Source organism: Mesoplodon mirus (assembly GCF_964341445.2).
Source record: "Mesoplodon mirus genome assembly, chromosome: 7".
Taxonomy (NCBI): Eukaryota; Metazoa; Chordata; class Mammalia; order Artiodactyla; family Ziphiidae; genus Mesoplodon; species Mesoplodon mirus.
The window spans coordinates 8348372-8367913 of record NC_138983.1 but is presented as its reverse complement, the minus strand read 5'-3'; the positions used below and the strand labels follow the sequence as shown (position 1 = coordinate 8367913).

At 56.5% G+C, this 19542-nt stretch overlaps 2 protein-coding genes across 3 annotated transcripts in view; one reads left to right on the top strand and one right to left on the bottom strand.

The window, feature by feature from the left end:
* Positions 1-19542, bottom strand: part of MACROD1 (mono-ADP ribosylhydrolase 1) — a 151608-nt gene that overhangs the window by 100662 nt on the left and 31404 nt on the right. The window lies entirely within an intron of this gene.
* FLRT1 (fibronectin leucine rich transmembrane protein 1) lies at positions 7481-10147 on the top strand. Its single transcript, XM_082626861.1, has one exon. The coding sequence runs from the start codon at positions 7496-7498 to the stop codon at positions 9518-9520; it is 2025 nt and encodes a 674-aa protein (XP_082482987.1). The 5' UTR covers positions 7481-7495; the 3' UTR covers positions 9521-10147.

Below are 19542 nucleotides of genomic sequence, written 5' to 3'. Positions count from 1 at the left end.
GACAATTCCCCCGCACTCTTCCCCAGGAGAGGGGCTGATTTATGACGGCGCCAGGGCCTGGGACATTTGTCAGCGCCGCACTGCCCGCACGCCGTCTGAGGGGGCATTAATAGCCATGTTATTAGCCACCAGCGTGAAAGATGCCCTGCGGATCGGCTATTTACTGTTATTTATTATAACGGCGCACCAGCCTGGCAGCAGGGCCGTGAGGCGTTGTGAGCTCTCTGGAGCCCGAGCTCGGCCCCTGCCCAGCCGGCCTCCCTTCCCCCATCCCTACCTACCGCCCCATCACTTGCTCCTATTCTCCTCCCATCTCCTAGGAGAGACTGGTGGGTAATTCCCGGGGCTGAGGCCAAGCCAGAGGTGGGCAGCAGCAGGCCTGCACCCCAGATATTTATGGAGCATCTGCTCGGTGCTGGGCTCTGCCTCTGCTGAGCTTCCCTCCATCCCAAGCTTCCCTCCATTCCGAGGCAGGAAAACAAAGACCAGCTTACTGGGCTCTGGGGCCAGACAGAGGTTGGTTAGCACCCTGGCCCTCCAGCTGTGAGCAGTGTGACCTTGGGGACGTCCCTTCCCTCCCCTGAGTGTGCTCCCCTTTGTGCACTGGGGACACAGGCTCCGCAGGGCTGTGGCCAGCTGGAAAGGAGAGGCGTTTGTGCAGGGCTGAGCATGCAGCAGGTGCTCAGCTTTGCCAGCTACTGCTACTAGTGGGACAGACCCCACAGGGCTAGAGGGGTCTGCAGACCTGCTGGTGGGTCGCCCCCATTAGATCCTGCTTGAGTTGGATACTGTCCACCATCATCCTCTCCATGCCAACCCTTTGGGAAAGGGTTTGAGAGTTCAGTGCCAGGGCCAGAGGAGGTAGGCAAGGGAGAGGGCTGTTCATGGCTGCTAGAGGGTCCTCTCTGCCCTGGAGCCATTCCTTCTCCTCTCTGGGCCTCAGTTTTTCCAGGGTCCTCTACCTCCCTGATTCCAGGGTCCTGAGGGTGAGTTCCATGCTTGTGCGTATCTGCAGGGGTGGGAGGGAAGGGGCCATCTCTAAGAAAGCTGGGCCAGCCTCTGTGCCTGGAAGCAGACCTGCAGTTGGACAAGGCCTGGTTGGCCAGCCCATGTCAGAGCAGACAAGAGCAAACCCAGGGGTTTTCCCTGGGTTTGCTCCCTCGGGGCCTGGGGTGGCCCCACTGGGCAGCTGAGGAGGGCAGGTAAGACACCTGGGAAAGGAAAGCCTGGGTCTCCGTCCAGCTCCTCCGCCACCTGCTGCACAATTCAGACCTACCTCTTTGCCTCTCTGGGAGGCCGTGGTGAGGGCACCTGTCATTATTACCTCCCAGCGTGGGGCTGACAGAGGGCCAGCCTCCCCCTTCTCTCCCACTGCCCTGTCCTGGCTTTCAGATTCTGGGGCCTCCCTTTTGGCATCCTCATTCATTCATTCATTCATTCATGCAACAGGTGTTTATGAACACCTCTGATGCCAGGCTCTATACTAGGCCAGTGAACAAGATAGAACATATTCTGACTCGTAGAAGTTTACATCCTAGTGGGAGGGCTTGACAATCAACTTGTGATAAACAACTGGGGGAGGGGAGGGATCACCCCAAGAACAGGGCCTGCATGTGGGGGACGCCACACAGCTCCTAGGGGGAGCCCCAGCCCCACCCAAGCCTCTGTCTTATGCTCAATAAGCATCACCATTCCCAGTCTTTCCTGATCACCCGGCTCCTCTCCCAGCCCCTGGCTGTCAGGATCCCGTTGGCTGCTGAGAAACAGCAGTGCAGAGCTAGGGCCCCCGCCCTGTTCTCTGGGCTGCCCCCCACCCAGAATAACAGCCCTTAGGCCCTCCTCCTACCTTCTGAAAAACTCCTGACCTTTCCTTTTTCCTTCCCAGATGGGATTAAGCCTCAGTCTAGGCAGCTTTACTAAAAATGCACACAGACAGACAGAAATATAGGTGCAGGAACATCTTATTAAATAATACAGAGAAAGAAAGAAACAAAATTACATGTGTCTCCTTTCAGCCCCCCCCAACCCCTCCTGGCCCTGAATAGTTTAATATCGAACACTGTTATCAATATAATTAACCTCCTAAGACACAATTTTAAAGTCTTGTTTTTTAAAGCAATTTGCATTCTCTGAAGTTCAGGACAACCTGCCGCCCGGCACAGCCCAGACGGCCTACGCAGTGAGGTGAACTCCAGGTACATTTTTAGTGGATTTGCGTACCTGTCTGTAATTACCGCCAGTGATAACAGCTGATGCATAATGCATGCGGCATGAAATTAGAAAAATAATTAACTTTAGGTTTTAAAAGAATCCCACCCCCTTCCCGAATGCATTACAAGTTCTCAATGGCACCAGTAGCCGAGATCAGGAGCAAAGTTGTGCCACGCAGGGTTGGAAGGGCCTTGAGGTCATGGCATCCTGCCTGAAGAAGGGGCCTCCAGTGGGCCTAGACCGGGCTGGGCAGGAGCAGGCCCGGGGCTTCTGCCTGAACGAGGGTGGGCTCGGAAAATCCCCACTCACACAAAAGTCGCAAGTCCCCCTCCTGCCTGCAGTTCACATCTCCTGGACCTGCAGCAGGCCCTCTGCTCAACACCCAGGGCAGTAGATAGTTTATGGTCCCATTTTACAGATGAAGGCCTGAGATTTAAGGCCACCCTTGGTTTGTGGAGCAGCTGAACTGATCCCAGGCAGGCCTTCTCAGGGAAGAGGCTTCCTAGAGGGGAGCTCTCCCCAGGCCCCTGTGAGCACCAGGAGGTAGAGCCTGGCCCCCCTGCCTCTAGGCCCTCCTCTCTCCATGTTGCTTGTAGCTGAGCCCCGAGAGATTAGTGTCAGCTGGTGGAGGAGAAAAACGCGGGGTCCCTCATTGCTTTAAACAAAGGTTTGCTGAGGACCCATCACAAGTATGGAGGTGACCCTGCTCTGGTGGAGCTCTCAGCCTGGTGGGGAGGTTACTGCTTCCTGTGGGGCAGGGGTCCTTCTGGAGCTGAGAAACTGCTTCTCGCCCCCAGTCTGCCCTGCACACCTCCCTCCTACCTCGGGCCCTGCTCTGCCAGTAAGGACCCGAGGACCTGGCAAAGTTTAGGGAAAACACAATGAATTCTCCTTGCTGAAGGGAGGGACTGGGAGGGTGCACAGAAAGGGGGAGGGGGAGGGGCTTCCCTCTCTCTGAGCTGGGGCCCCCTTGCCCACTCGTGTCTGCCCTCCCTCTTTCTGAAGTTCAGCCAAGACAGGTGGGTGGCCGCCCTGAGTGGGTCATAGGAGGACCTTGGGGTCCCTCCCAGGGATAGGGTGGGGCAGTCCTTCTTTCCAAAACCTCCAGGCCTGTGCCGGGCACTTTACACAACCCCTCCCTTGTCATCTTCCCAGAAGAGTGGGGTTCTCAGCAACACGTTACAGATGAGGAAACTGAGGCCCAGAGAGCGTCACTGGAGGTCACACGGCTGAGGACTGGTGAGGTCAGATTCAAACCTAGCCCTGGTGTCCTCTCCCCGCTCCTAGTCTACATGCCTCCTTCTCAGGGTCAGTGCCACCTGGAATTCTCTGATTCCCATAGTGGGGACGGAGACTGTACCTGGTACTTCGGGGGACGCAGCATCAGGACATCCTCACATGAGCTGCCTTCATTGGCAAATGGGGAGGAAGGCCGGGACTGGGAGGCAGGGGGAGGCCTATCCAGACTTCCCTCTACTGCCTGGGATGCCTAGCTCCCTCCTGCCACATGCCCCCACCCCTGCTCAGCCCCTGGTGTGTCATGTCTAAATGTGCCCCCATCCCCAGAGCCTGTGGTGGTAGATGCCCTCTCCTATCCAGCGTGCCAGGGCCTGTGCTGGGCCTGGGGTCCTGCAGCTGCCCCCTGCCGTCACTCTGACTCCCCAAGAAGACCCCCCCCAGAGGGCCGTGGGTCTCTGGCAGCCCCAGCTTGATGGGATTTGAGAAAGACAACGGGTCAGAGCGCCGGGAGGCCAGGCATTTCCAACAGGGAGGCACCTCCATCCTGTTGGCAGGTATTTACAGATATTACTCAGGTCCGACTACCACCAGTCAAGTGGGTATGGGAAGCAGAGCCAGACACAACTTGGGAGGCTTCATGGAGGGGGCGTCCAAGCTGAGGCTGGGGGGTGAGCAGAAGCTGGCCTGGCGAAGCTTGAGCGGGGAAGGTGTGTTGGTGTTCAAGAAGCAGGAACAGCACGTGCAAAGGCCCAGAGGCAGCACAAGGGAGAGCAGGCTTAGGGTCAGTGCTTCTACCCTAGCTTGAGGGGACAGGACTGAGGATGCAGTTTGAGGTTGGGGAGACCCAGCATCACAGCAATGACAGGGAGTCTCTGCCAGGAAGCAGCTTGGCCTACAGCCTCCCAGTCTACCCTGGAGGCACAGCAGGGAGTAAAGAAAGGGCCTCTGGATTGCAGAGGAGAGAGACAAGCAGTTAACACAGAGGCTAGACCGGTATGCCTGGAGCAGTCAGAGAATTACAGCAGCTTTTAAACCTTATGCACTTACAAGGGTGTACTTTGCAGGTATTACCTCACTGAATGCTCAGTAGTGAACTCCCCTCTAAGGGGAACTTGATGGCTACATTTATAGACAAGGAAACTAAAGCTCAGAGAGGGCAAGTAACTTGCTCAAGATCTCACAGCCTGGAAGAGGGAGAGGCAGTACTCAAACCCAGGTGTCTCTGTCCTAGATGACAGGAGCTAGCGACTGATAGAAAATGCCAAGAATGATGCCCCAGGTCACCTCTCGGCTAGTGGGGGTCTGGATACCTCTAGTCTGAGCCATCTCACTGCTCCCCTCCCCCACTTCCATCGCACGCCAAGGATCCAGCTGTCAGTCATGGAGCTGGCAAGTCATAACTCACACCATGCTGAAGTCTGAGGGATTCTTGCAACAATGAAAAGTGACCCCATAAAAGACGGGCGATTTACCGGGTTTAATTTGATGGCCACATAAACCATCAAACACAAAACAAGGGAATAAAAGGGCCTCGTGGCACCCGGGCAATTAAAGGGCTCCTCAGGCAAGGCACGCTGTCTTCCTCCCCACCCCAGGCCCCTCCCTGCCTTCCTGGAGCCAGGGCTCAGCATCGCGAGGCCTTGGGGAAGGGGGCGGCAGGGGAGACTCAGCCAAGATGGATGAGGGCCGCAGACAGGGGAAGAGAAAGGCCTTGGGTCCCTGCCTCCCAAATGCTTCTTGGTTATCCATCAGGCATCTCTGAAAGGTGTAATTTAGACTCTATTATGATGCCAGGGCATCTGGAGGCTGAGGGCTATGGCCATGAACTGAGTGGGCACTGGGAACTGATGTTCATGCCAGAGAAGGCGGTCTGGCCTCGTCTTTGGCCTTAACAAGTCTGACCCCTGCTCAGGGCACTGCTCCGGAATCTATGAGCTCAGGGGCCAACAGCATCCCTTGTGCCAGGACTCAGAGGAGGGTGTGCGTCCTCTGGCCAGATGCTGGGGGCCTGGGCAGAGGTGCTCCTGAGCTCAGACCTGACTCCTGAGACCGAGGCAAGGTGGCCTTGAGCAGGCCTGAGCCTTCCTGTCCCCAGCACCTGCCCTGGCCCTGCCTCTTTGCTCATAAGCATCTTGAGACAGGACCTCCAGGCTCCATAACCTTTGTGGCTCTGGCTTTGTGCAGAGGAAGGGACAGATGTGCAGCTGGAAACCTGGGCTGGCTGTGACCGCAAAAGGGCCCCTCACTGGATGGACAGATGCATGAATGGATAAGCGGGTGGGTGGGTGGATGGATGGATGGATGGGTGAGTGGGTGGATGGGTGAGTAGATGGATGGATAGATAGGTAAATAGGTGAGAGGGTGGGTGGATGGGTGGGTGGATGGATGGATGGATGAGTGGATGGGTGGATGGATGGATGGATGGATGGATGGATGGGTGAGTGGGTGGATGGGTGAGTAGATGGATGGATAGATAGGTAAATAGGTGAGAGGGTGGGTGGATGGGTGGGTGGATGGATGGATGGATGAGTGGATGGGTAGGTGGATGGATGGATGGATGAGTAGATGGGTGGATGGATGGATGGATGAGTGGGTAGATAGATGTAGAGCTGGGTGGAGGGATAGATGGATGGGTAAGTAGGTGGATGGGTGGATAGATGGATGGATGGAGCAGAGGGAAGCTCTATATGGCATGAGGAAGACCTAGCAGAGGAGGAGACGTTTGAGCATGGTCCTGAAGGGTGACGAGCAGTCCAGGAATAGAGAGGGACAGAAGGAAGAAGGGTTTGACATGGTTGAGACATGGAGACACAGGCTCCCTGGGTCATGGGAGTGGGGGCCCCACCATCTCATCCAGTGAGTGGGTCCCAATTCTGCTCTGCACACCAGGGCTGCCCTCCAGGCTGCAGCCTCAGCTCAGGCTCCCAGAGGCCATTGTGTCTCACACTGAAAAGCGTTTGTGAACCTGGAGTTATAAAGCAGACCTTTGCCGGCTGCATGAACACCACTTCCCCACTGAGGTTGAAAGATAATTTCTCTTTAATTGATTTTTTTTACCACTATGAACAGTAACGTAATATGAGAAAAATCTACATTGCAATTTTTCCATTTGTGAAAACCAAAATTACACCTTGCAGACAATTCCCTCAGAGTGTGGACCCCTCCCTCCTTTTATTTGTTTCCTGTCTTTAAATGCAAGAAAACAGATACATATTTTTTTCAAAATAGCTGAAAATTTCGTGATTTAGGAAGGGGGCAAAGTATGGAATAACTTCTCACATTACATGGAACACAGTAGGAAGGGCACCGCTGATAGAAAGAGATTTCTGTAAAGCCGTGGGAAAGCAGTTCTGTTGACACCTCATTCTTCTGTCTATAAGATGCACAAGTGACATGTTGTTTTAACACCAGACGATGAAGCGCCCCACTTTCCCCTGCTCGCCAGTGAGGACGCTGGCAGATTCTTTTTACAGGTTCTGGTGACGCCCCTCCCCCACCTTGAGCTCACAGGCCTCGCAGAAACAAGCTTTCCCTTCAGTCCCTGGTTCCGAGCCAGAGAGGGATACGAGATCCCTGTTCCAATGAGAAATGGTGGCTCTAAATCCATCCCATCAACACTGAGCAGCCACTTTCAGCATCAGCCATAAAGACTGGTTTAGTGTGGGATCCTGAAAGAAGAGACTGAAACTGCAGCCCGGCTCCCAGTAAATTAACGTCACGAAGCCCACGGTCACAGTCCAGGAGGGCCAAGGCCACGTCTGTCTTGTTCACGGGCAGCATCTTTGCTCCCGCTGAGATTAACGTTAGCCAATGTCATTAGAGGCTGACTTCAGCCCGAGCTATCACCTGTGATGTAAACTTGACATTTGGAAGGGCCACGGGGCATGCACCTCGAGGCCTGACCTCTGCCCGTGGCCTCGACGGCAGCCACCCCTCAGCGGCAGGTGGGTGGACACCCGACTCGCTCTCACCGCACATGTCTTGTGCTCCTTGCAGGTGTAGAGGCTGCAAGTCCAGTGGGGCCTGCCTCCCCCAGCCGTCCACCATGGTGGTGGCACACCCCACTGCCACCGCCACCACCACGCCCACTGCCACCGTCACGGCCACCGTCGTGATGACCACAGCCACCATGGACCTGCGGGACTGGCTTCTCCTCTGCTATGGGCTCATCGCCTTCCTGACGGAGGTCATCGACAGCACCACGTGCCCCTCCGTGTGCCGCTGCGACAACGGCTTCATCTACTGCAACGACCGGGGGCTCACCTCCATCCCCGCCGACATCCCCGACGATGCCACCACCCTCTACCTGCAGAACAACCAGATCAACAATGCTGGCATCCCCCAGGACCTCAAGACCAAGGTCAACGTGCAGGTCATCTACCTCTACGAGAACGACCTGGATGAGTTCCCCGTCAACCTGCCCCGCTCCCTGCGGGAGCTGCACCTGCAGGACAACAACGTGCGCACCATCGCCCGGGACTCGCTGGCCCGCATCCCGCTGCTGGAGAAGCTGCACCTGGATGACAACTCCGTGTCCACCGTCAGCATAGAGGAGGATGCCTTCGCCGACAGCAGGCAGCTCAAGCTGCTCTTCCTGAGCAGGAACCACCTGAGCAGCATCCCCTCGGGGCTGCCCCGCACACTGGAGGAGCTGCGGCTGGATGACAACCGTATCTCCACCATCCCGCTGCACGCCTTCAAGGGCCTCAGCAGCCTGCGGCGCCTGGTGCTAGATGGCAACCTGCTGGCCAACCAGCGCATTGCCGACGACACCTTCAGCCGCCTGCAGAACTTGACCGAGCTCTCGCTGGTGCGCAACTCGCTGGCTGCCCCGCCCCTCAACCTGCCCAGCGCCCGCCTGCAGAAGCTCTACCTGCAGGACAACGCCATCAGCCATGTGCCCTACAACACGCTGGCCAAGATGCGTGAGCTGGAGCGCCTGGACCTGTCCAACAACAACCTGACCACGCTGCCCCGCGGCCTGTTCGATGACCTGCAGAACCTGGCCCAGCTGCTGCTCCGGAACAACCCCTGGTTCTGCGGCTGTAACCTCCTGTGGCTGCGGGACTGGGTGAAGGCACGGGCGGCTGTGGTCAATGTGCGAGGCCTCATGTGCCAGGGCCCCGAGAAGGTCCGGGGCATGGCCATCAAGGACATCACCAGCGAGATGGACGAATGTTTCGAGGCGGGGGTGCAGGGCGGAGCAGCCAACGCCGCCGCCAAGACCACGGCCAGTGACCACGCCTCTGCCACCACACCCCAGGGCTCACTCTTCACCCTCAAGGCTAAGAGGCCGGGGCTGCGCCTCCCTGACTCCAGCCTCGACTACCCCATGGCCACGGGCGATAGTGCCAAGACCCTGGTCATCCACGTGAAGCCCCTGACGGCGGACTCCATCCGCATCACGTGGAAGGCCACGCTCCCCGCCTCCTCCTTCCGGCTCAGCTGGCTGCGCCTGGGCCACAGCCCAGCCGTGGGCTCCATCACAGAGACTCTGGTCCAGGGGGACAAGACAGAGTACCTGCTGACGGCCCTGGAGCCCAAGTCCACCTATATCATCTGCATGGTCACCATGGAGACCGGCAACACCTATGTGGCCGACGAGACGCCCGTGTGTGCCAAGGCGGAGACGGCCGACAGCTACGGCCCCACCACCACACTCAACCAGGAGCAGAATGCCGACTCCATGGCGGGCCTGCCCGTGGCGGGCATCATCGGTGGCGCCGTGGCCCTCGTCTTCCTCTTCCTGGTCCTGGGGGCCATCTGCTGGTACGTGCACCGGGCCAGCGAGCTGCTGACCCGGGAGCGGGCCTACAACCGGGGCAACCGGAAAAAGGACGACTATCTGGAGTCGGGGACCAAGAAGGATAACTCCATCCTGGAAATCCGCGGTCCCGGGCTGCAGATGCTGCCCGTCAACCCTTACCACAGCAAGGACGAGTATGTGGTCCACACCATCTTCCCCTCCAACGGCAGCAGCCTCTGCAAGGGCACACACACCATCGGCTACGGCGCCACGCGGGGCTACCGGGACGGTGGCATCCCCGACATAGACTACTCCTACACATGATGCCAGCACCCGGCTCCTGCCTCCTCCTGGTGTGGCGACTGTGTGGCTTTGACCAGCCTGCTGCCATCTGACAGAACAAGGAAAAGAAATTCCACGATGACTTTCCCATCAGAAAGCAGAGTTTGGGGAGGGTTGACAATTTTGTAGAACACAACAGTGAAGAAAATAATTTTTTTAAAAGAATAGAAGGCAGGAGGGGGATTTGACATTGATGAAGACATAATTTATACCAAATTATGCCAGGTGGGGAGGAAAAGACTAAAAATAATATCGCAGGAAGGGTTGGGTTGGGACTTTTTATTTTTCCTGAACTGGAAAGATACTACCTGTGCACCGTCTGTGTATGCCTCATGCTCTGTGCAGGGCCGTCACAAAGGAACCATTAGAGAAGCAGCCAACACGCGCAAACCCCATGCAGCTCTCGCTGCCGGCTGCTCACTGGAGACGACATGATGGAAGGTTTTCAGGCTCCTCACAAAGGAGAGGGGAAGAAAAGATATTTTGCTGTGGAGATGTTGTCCTGAAATCTCTTCCCTGGTTCTTTCCATGCTATTTCCCTTACAGATTTGCAGAAATAGCGCGTCTTTCACTGCATTCTTTGAACGACGATGTAGTTGATTAAAAAACAATCTTTCTTTTTCCTATACTGAAGCCCTCCTCAATTCCATGCACCATAGTCCATGGAAGCACCATGGAAGCTGTGGCTTTTCCAGCACTCGGAGGTGCATCTATCTACCTGTTTATCTTTATGTCGTGTCTCTATCTACAGATGGGTAGATAGAGCCACATATACAGTCCTTACAGTACTTCTTGGGTCAGTTCGTACAATTTCTTGAGACAATAGAGTCACGAAAATGTTGCTTTCTCCTAGAAATCATTGAGTAAGTAGACAAAGTGTGTTGGGGATGGGAGTGGGGTGGGGGATAATGCTGTTCCTAAAGGCGGAGGCATGTCTGTCCTGGCTGGGTGGCTGGGAGACCCTGGGCAAGGGGTGTTTTCAGTTCAGTCAGTCCTATCTCAGGTTGGCCAGAGCTGGGCCAAGCTCCTTTCTGATATAGAGAAGAGCTTTCTTTGACTTCCGGTGTCCTCATCTCTCTCCCCCTACACCCCCACAAATGAAATCACCTCAACAGCTACTTCCTGAGCATTTACTGTGTGCAATGTGCTTCCTCCAGAGACAGGTAATTGGTGCAGAGACTTTTTTTTTTTTTAATATCAGCTGATTAGACCTAATGGTTTCCATGGCTGCTCAAACAAAGCCCAGAAAAAGACATGAAAATTCTCAGAAAAGCCCTAGGAGACAGCACGCCCCCCAACCCCAGAATGCAGAACACCACACTGTGCCCACCCCCAGGACGCTGCTCTGAAGAGGGAAGACCAGACCTCTCTAAAAATGCCAGCCTCCAAAAGGTAGTGACTGGAGCCCTCAGAAGAGTTAAGATCTTTTTTCCCTCCCTCTGGAATCAATGTTGCCATCATTTATCAACTGACAGTGCTGTTTGGCGAGCCATGAGATTAAAACGATGATGAAATAATGACAGCAAATCTGAGGAGAAGAGAGGAGTGGTGCCTGGGGTTCTGATATCTCCCACATTCCAGCACTTGGGGAACTCGGGTCACCATCTGTCAAGGTGCCAGTTGTCCTGCGCCCAGGAAGGGCGATGTCAAAGGAGAGATGCTGTTCTGAGGGCAGGGAGGATGAGAAGGGGTCCAGCTCCTGGCCTTGGTGTTTTCAAAAGGCCTTGACTGCTTTGACAAAAGCCAAAGACAGGAAGAGAAAGATGAACAGCAGTCACAGGGCTGCTGTGACAGGCCCAGGGTCCAGCCATTTGCTGGACCTGAAAAGATGCTGCTGGCCCCTCAGTGAAGAGGCTGGGCTTGAAAGAAATGGACACAACAACCGCGTGAGCGAGGTGGAGAAGAGGCGCAGCTCTCATTGCCAGGCTGGATGGATGGTCTCACCAAGGCGGGAACCCCAATCCCCAGCTCCAGGGAGAGGCCGAGGGTCATGGACACATTTCATCCTAGACTCAAGCTTTTTCCCTTTTCCCACCTGAAGCATTTTCTCATACAATGAGGTCAGGAGAGAAACGTTTCCAAGGCTGGGACCATGTTTCCAGGGCTGGGACAGTGTAAAGGTCACATCCGTGTAAAGTTCGCCCTCCCTTTGGCACCCCCCCGACACAGGCACGTTCCCCGCGGCCCAGGGAGGAGCACAGGGGCCTCGCTAGCAGCATCCAGGAGGAGAGGGTGCACGAGGGTGTGGGGCACTGGCTGGGGGTCAGAAGTTCAAGGTCTCTGCTGGTTCTGAAATGCAGTTTCCTCCCCAAGGCACCACCTCTGTCTTTGGCCAGCGTTCCAGGAAAATCGGTCCCAGCCTCGCCACTTCCAACCCCCAACCCCTGCTGCCAACATGCTTGGTCCCCTGCTCTCACACTTCATCCTCCTTTCTCTTCTCCCCGAGCCAGGCGGGAGGTCAGATCATCCCCTTAGAGGCTAAGAAGGCATTTGGGGAACAGCAGGTGGCCCTATACAGGGAGGGCTACAGGGGAGACCTTGCAGCTCTGAGAGCCTGCCTGTGCCAGCAGCACCCTCCAGGCCAGGCCTGGGTGATGAACTTTTCTGCCCCGTAGCACAAAGCAGGCCCAGGCCTGCCTTGGCCTGAGGACACATCAGTCTCCTGCTCCCACCTCTTGTGCTAATGGCGCTTGGGCCCCACCTCACACCAGGGGGAAACCGGGCCCTGCCTGCCTTGCTGCAGGCATCCTCCTGCCAGTGTAAGTGCTGAAGATAGTGGAGACTCAGCCCAGCCAGGGCCCGGGGGCCCCCCTCTCGTCTTTCCTGCCCTCAGCATCCCAACATCTTTCCAGCATCCTTTCTAAGAACAAGCCTCCAAATGCCTGCTGCTTCACTGCCCCCCAAGCCAGGGATGGGGCCTGAAGCCAGGTCCACTCTGAAACCCCTTCCCTTCCCGGTCCAGCCCCTCTGAGCCAGCCATGCAACATAATGAGAGAGGATGTTCCAGGGCACCGAGCCTCCTCCACCCCCTAGAAGCACGTGAGGACACAGGGCTTGGGTCACCACTTCTGTCTAGAACCTCCCTCCTGTGGGCGGCCGACCTGTGACCCTTGCAGCCTCTAACTAGCCAGAACAACCTCATTGACCTCAGCCTTGATGAGTGTATTTTGTGGCATTTAAGGCAGGTTTCAAGTTAAAAAAAAAAAAACTCATGACCCTTCTTTGGTTAAGTGGTTTACCCTTTGTGGTAATTAGATATAGTGATGGGAATCTCTTTTCTATTACATGGCAATTTTCCTTTAAATTTCCCCTAGAAAAAAAAAAAAGGAAAGAAGGCAGCAGGGCCAGGCGAGTCATTTGCATTTTGCGAATGAGGCCTCTTGTAAGCTCAGCTCAGGCGTGGGGCCCAACGTATGGAATGCTTAAGAGATTACTAAGAATAAAATCTATTAATTAGTCATACTCAATTCCGCAGACATGATGTGCATCAAAAGCTTCTTTTCTTCCTTTTTCTCCTTCCCTCTTCCTGCGGCCTCCCACAGAAGCCTCCATGTTCTCTAAATTGGCTCCTGCTTCCTGGACCACCTCTCATTAACATGGCGGCTGCGTGGCCAACTAGGGGGCCTCTGGGGTTTGGGGGTAGGAGCTGGGGCACCGGCTCCTTCCCGCTCTGGGTGACGCCGGCAGTGGAGGTGACAGTGGCTGGGGGACCCAGGCTTCCCCACCCGAAGTCCGAAGCTTACGCCTGCCTGTGCCTCTTCCTTCCTCAATGGGCACCGGGCCTCCTCCCCCCTCCCCTAGGGGTCCAGGGAAGCCCACCAGCCCCAGCAAGGAGTAGAGTAAGAAAGGTCAGGGAGACCTTCCAGGGAGATGCAGGGAAAGCAGGTTTTGCGAATCCACAGCCTCTGCCTCTGTTTCCCCTTCTGTAATATAGAGGTGGGCTGAGGCCGGGTCTAGCTTCACCCAGAAAAGATAGGGGCTCCAGAAGCCAAATGGGGGCTCCCCCACCATCTGCTGATTCTGGAAGGTTCTGGTTGGCCCAAGGCAGGTGACGGAAGCCCAGAGTGAGAGGGACAGGCCAGGTGAGGGATCCTGGGGATCTGAGGGAGCTGACTGGGCAATGTGCCAGGACTGCATCCGAGCCTCCCTCCTTCACCCCCTCAGAGCTGTGGAGCAAGGGGAGGACACCGCCACCCCCTCCAATGGCAGCTCAAGTCCCAAAGCCAGCCCACTCCAGAAATCTGCTTCCAGCTGAACGTGCCAGGGAGGACGGGGCTTCTGAGCCTCGCACTTATGAAAAATACAACAAGGAAAATTGGATGCGGCAGACAGGGAGCAATGGAGCTGGGAAGGCAACCAGGAGGGAGCTGGGGCACTTTCCGGAAGGAGGGGCCTCAGGGCGCATGGCAGCCTGAGCCCCAAGGGCCAGACCACACTCTCAGGGCCAGGGCTCAGGCGGGGTCAGCTGGGGGTGTCCCCTGCGCCCATGTCCCCATCACTCAGATCAGTGCAGGTGACAGGCAGCGGATGCCTGGCTCTGGATCTGCGCCAGGGTGAATGCTAACAAGCAATTCACAGCCCTGCACAGGCCTTCTAGAATGCAGACAGAGGAGGCATCTTTTTTCTTAAGGAGGAATAAAAAGGCTCAAAAATGAAAATCATTACCGTTTACAAGCAAGTGAGTCTGCTAAATTGATTAGGAGAGATTAAACTCCTTGGAGGTGAAGGGAAAGGGGGATATTTCGCATTTTTTGAACCTGTCCCCAGTGGCCAAAGGCAAAGCAGGGATTTTTCTGGGCCTGGCTGGTGAGGAGCTGGGGTCTCTGAAGGCTGACACCACGCGTGCCCCAGCGCTGGCTCCGGATATGCTGGTTGGACGGAGCCTGGGCTCGAGCTCGGGGTGGGGCGGGTGGGGAAGCAGTTCTGCCTCCATCGAGTGCCGTGCGCAGCCCCTGGGACGAGTTGGGGGGGTTACGTGGCCCACACAGGTCACTCAGAAGCTGCCCTGGCCCCCAGGCAGAGACTCTGCTCCTGCCCTCCAGATTCCATCTGCCTTCGGGGTGAAAAACTAGGGGAAGTGGCCGGGCTAGTCCCTTCGTGAGTAGGACTCTAAAGCCATGAGTCCTTCTGCTTCCTTTCTGTTCCAGGGTGGGTCTGTCTCTGATCCATTCCCTGCAGCCAGTGAAAGGGAAATGGGGCCAACGGTAAAGGGAAAACTGAAGTCAGGGAAGAAAAATCTGGCCCAGCAAAAACAATCAGGCAGTGAGCTCTTTGTCACTGGCTGCATTCAAGCACTTGATGGGGAGGTGGCGGATATTTTCCTGCCTAAGCCAACGCCTGGTTCTTTGAGGAGAAGATCCTGGTTCCCACTCTCACTTTACCATCCCTGAGGACCCTTTAAGGAAGATATCGAGAGATTGCTCAAAACGACCAGTGTTCCCTGAAAATAGCAGGTCAGGGCCATCTCACAGCCAGGCCACCCAGCCCCGTCAAAGTGTCGCTTTTGCCACCAGACAGCCTGCAAAATCCCCATCCTCAGTGTCTAAGAGGCACCGGGAGAGGAAGTTCAGACGCGCGCCGCCCCATCTAGGAGTCTGGACAGGCAGGGAGCACAGAGGTGACCCACCACCTGCGCTGGCTCTCTTGGGGCCGCTAGGGGGCCATCTACCAGGCACTGCAGCTCCCCGTCCCAGGCTGCCTCCTGGCCATCCTCAGTGCCCGGACCTGCGCCCCCTGAGCTCCCACCACCATCCCACTGGCTGTTCTCCCAACAGCATGCTCACAGCTGCCGGCTCAATGCACCCATCCCAGCCAGGGTGACAGCTGCCTGGGGCACTTTTCACTCTACATTTTTAAGCATTTACCATTTCTTTTGAAATGTTCCAAGTAGTTTCCTGAAATATCCACATTTGCTTCTTTAAAAACACTCAAGAAGATTCCCTTGGCTCTTCATTCCCCCTCCCTTTACTTCCTCCCTCCCTTTGCTTTTTTTTTTTTTTTTTTTTTTTTTGCGGTACGCGGGCCTCTCACTGTTGTGGAGCACAGGCTCCGGATGCACAGGCTCAGCGGCCATGGCTCACGGGCCCAGCCACTCCGCAGCATGTGGGATCCTCCGGCCCGGGGCACGAACCCGTGTCCCCTGCATCGGCGGGCGGACTCTCAACCACTGCGCCACAGGGAAGCCCCCCTTTGCATTTTTAGCACACTGTTTTTCTCTAGTTTTGGAAATTCTATTATCACTGGGGTCAGGCCCATTTTTCTCACATTAATATGATTTCCAGGATTGCCCAAGACCCCACCCCACCTCCCATGCTGCAGGGGCAAAGCCCACCTTTCCCCATGTCTCCCCTGGGGACATCATGCCCGGGGCAGATCTTCAGCCGGTGGGTGGGCAGCTGCTGCCCTGCTCCCCGCTGGAGAGGCTGGCAGGACAGGGGCTTTCTGAGACCACTGTCACTGCCCTTCCCACTTGTGCTGGGAGGGCAGTGTGGGCATACTGAGGGCACAAAGGGTCCTGTGGGGGACTGACCCGGCCCCCACTTCCTGGCAAAGCCAGTCCCTGAGGCACTGTGGCCATCGGAGCCACCATGGTGCCATGGCCCCTGTCCTTCCCACTCCCACCCACGCTACCCCCCACCTGAAGGCCCAAAAGTCCAAGCCCGGAGAGTCCTTGCAGGAACGTCTTTGCTGTCACCGCCCCTAAATCTCTTTTACAGCAGTCAGGGTTGACGGCCACTCGGGCAAGATGCCAGGTCCCTGCGCTCCTCCGCGCCGGGTCACTGAGGCCCAGCATGGCGTGGGGCACACAGGGGTGTCACTCATCTCTTCCTCCCTCCTCTCTTGTCCCTGGGGCTCAGTGCAAAGGGCCCAGGCGGGTATGTTGGCAGCGGCCTTCCTCTCATCCTGCACCCACCCCGCTGGCAGCCTGGCCCCACGAGGGGCTCCTTCTCCCTGAAGCATCTCACTCCACCCTCCCTCGGACCCGCGATCACCAGCTGTGAGCCTGATGGGGAAATCCAGCCACTTGGTGAGATCTGGCCGCCAGCGGGGGTGACCCGGTTCCCCCTCTCCGAGCCAAGCCTCAGGTGGGTGACGAGGCGGGCAGAGAACTGGGTGCCCCACCCCCCCGTGTCTGACGCTTCTGTTGAGAGTCCTCGCACCCGAGCCGCCCACCTGGAGGAACTAACCAGGCTTTCTCCTCAAGACGGAGGAAAACAAATGCCACACGAGCCAACAATCAAAGCCACAGCAGACATGGGACTGCCACTTGCTCATCTCCCAGGAGCCAATGTCCAGGGCGCCTCTCACCTGCCCTGTGCAAAGGACATGCTTGCAGAGGGTCCCAGAAACCACTCACCTCTGGCTGGTCCCGTTTTCAAAAGGTTCTGCGTACCCAGGAGGAAGACACACACAAAACTCTGAAACTGGCTTAGATATTTTTACCCGACCCAGAACACCACCTGCCTGCAGGCCAGCGGCCTCAGCTGAGATGCCCACCTGGCATCCAGCTCCTGAAGAGATGCTGAGAGCCGTGGGGAGGAAGCAGAAGCTCCCAGTGTTTAGAGGTTTGCCATCTGAGAGGGAGAGAAACGGGCAGACGGGGTTGAAGGTTGGGGACAGCTGCGGGGCTGCGAGCCAGAGAGACAGTGCAGTTGTGTGACTCTGCTGGCTGGAGCGGACGCCCCCTAATTATGAATGTCACAAGGCGGGTGTGAACGGAGAGGCAAAAGAGAAAAGTAAACTAGAAGAAACCCCATGCGTAAGCCCTGCGGAGCAAATGTTTTTAACAGCCACCAACAGCAACTCCCCTTCCCAGTGTTCAAAGGTTACTGTATCTGGTGAGGCGTGGAGTGCTAAAGCGCTCACTCGCTCAGGGGCCACCCAGTGCTGTGCTCAGCAGAGTCCATCCCTGGCGCCTGGGGAGGAAGAGAGCAGGGAGGGGTCCTGAGCCAGACCCTGGTGAATGGAAGGTCTGCTGCAGAAGGTGGATGCCTGGCCAGCCAATGGCATGGGGAGGACGGGGCTGTGAACAAGGTCCCTTCTGCCAACGGAGGGACCCTTGCTAGGGGCACCCCTGGTTTTCCTTGAGCCCCTGCCCTTTCCTACCTGCAGAATCTGCCCAGTGGGGCCATCTGGCCACCCGCTCCTTGTCTTCTTCCTTTTTCTCTGAAGGGCAAAGCAACCTCGGGGGTCTGAGTGATGGGAGTTCCGCTGCTGCCATCTGACACCTGGCTGGTTGACTTGGCCTGGCCCCAGGCCTGCCCGCTTCCCTCCCAATCTCAGCACCAGACACACAGACACCCACCACGACAACAACACAAACCAAAGTGCACTGAGAACTGCCCTTGGGCCTCCTTCTTGTAGGTGCCTTGAAACTTCAGTGTTGAGATGAATGTGATGAACTATTTGGTCCTATTTTCTGTTTGTCTGTTTTCATATGAAATGTCCAAGTCCACTTTCCTTGTCCTTTCTTGAAATAAATAGAAAGATTTAACTTTTACAGTCCTCTCGGCTGCTGACTCTCAGCTCGGCGGCCCAGCGTGCCAGGGGCCGGTGTCTGTCACCCACGTGGTCTTGGCTGCCCACACCCCCTCCCCAGGCTTTGCCCTGAGGGTCAGCCCCGCTGTCAGGGTCCACTGGCACAGAGGTGGTGGCTGGGAGGGATGGAAGCTCTGGGTTAGTATATTCCCTGGGCACCATGGGAACCAAAATAATGATTCTGCTGCATGATGGAGAAGGGACTTCTGGCCCCATCCCACGGGCCCCGGGGAAGGCGCCTGCCAGCTAAAGGCAGACTCCAAGAGGGTTTCCATGTGGAGATGTATTAATCAGAGCCATGGATTATCTCATAAGAGGCTCCGGCAACCATGTGGGCACCCAGATAAGACTGGCACCATACGGGTGCTGGGGACACGGCTCTTCCTCCGCTTGCCTGGGTCCCGCCACCTCTGACACCCCTCATCCCCTAGACGCACCCACCACATTCACAACTCTCCAGGCCTAGCTTGATATCTCACACTCCAAAGAGGGGGAAAAGGAAAAAAATTATTTTCCGTGAGAACAATAGCAGTTTCTGCCAAATTTAACATATAAAATAAGAGCTCATTACTTCTGCCTTAGATCTGATTTCACATCTGGATACGAGTTAATGAGCTTTTCCTTATATCCCAAGGAAGCAAAGTTATTTCTGGATGTGCCTTGGTGGCAGGTGGCCTGGCTGGGGTGACACGGGGTGCTCTGACCCCACAGGTGCCCCTCGCACTCCCATCTTCTCTTGGTCCTCACTGCCGGCCCCCTGGAGGCAGGAGCAGCCCAGAGATCATTCCAAAGGGCGGCTCGCCACATAGGCTTCGGGGAAAGGACCGAGTCTGTTTCCCCAAACTCTTCCTAGGGCCCAGCGCACAGTGGGTGCTCAGGAGGGCTGCCTGCTCTTCCTCACCTGACACTCACCTTTCTAGAACCTGATCAGCCAGCCAGTCAGTAGATATTTACTGAGGGCCTACTATGTGCTGGGGCTGGGCCTGGGGCACCCTTCCAGCCTCATGGAGGGAGAAGGAAGGATGCTCATGGACGAGATCAGGGTGGGGAGGCACTCTGGGAGCCAGGTCTCCACTGAGGGTGTTTCCTCAGATGAGAAGGACTTGGAGAGAAAGGGAGAGGGCCTGCCAGAAGCTCTGAGGCAGGGGGCACGAAGGCGAGTCTGATTCTGTCCCCCTCTGGAAGACTCCGCTTCCCCCATAAGCACAGGACCCATCTGGCCCCACCTCTGGCCACACCGAGTACAGTTCACTCCCCAAGCAGGCCCTGCCTACCCAAGCGGGCTCTGGGTCTGTGCTGACTTCTCCACCGGGTGCCCTTGAGGGCCCTTGAAGGTTCAACTCAGGCATTGTCTCTGGAGAGGCTGCCCTCTCCGGGCCACACCTGCTGGTTCTCACCTGGACAGGTAACTGGTTCCAGCACCTCGCTCACTAAGGGCCCCTGGCCAGCAGGTCTTGCCTTCCACC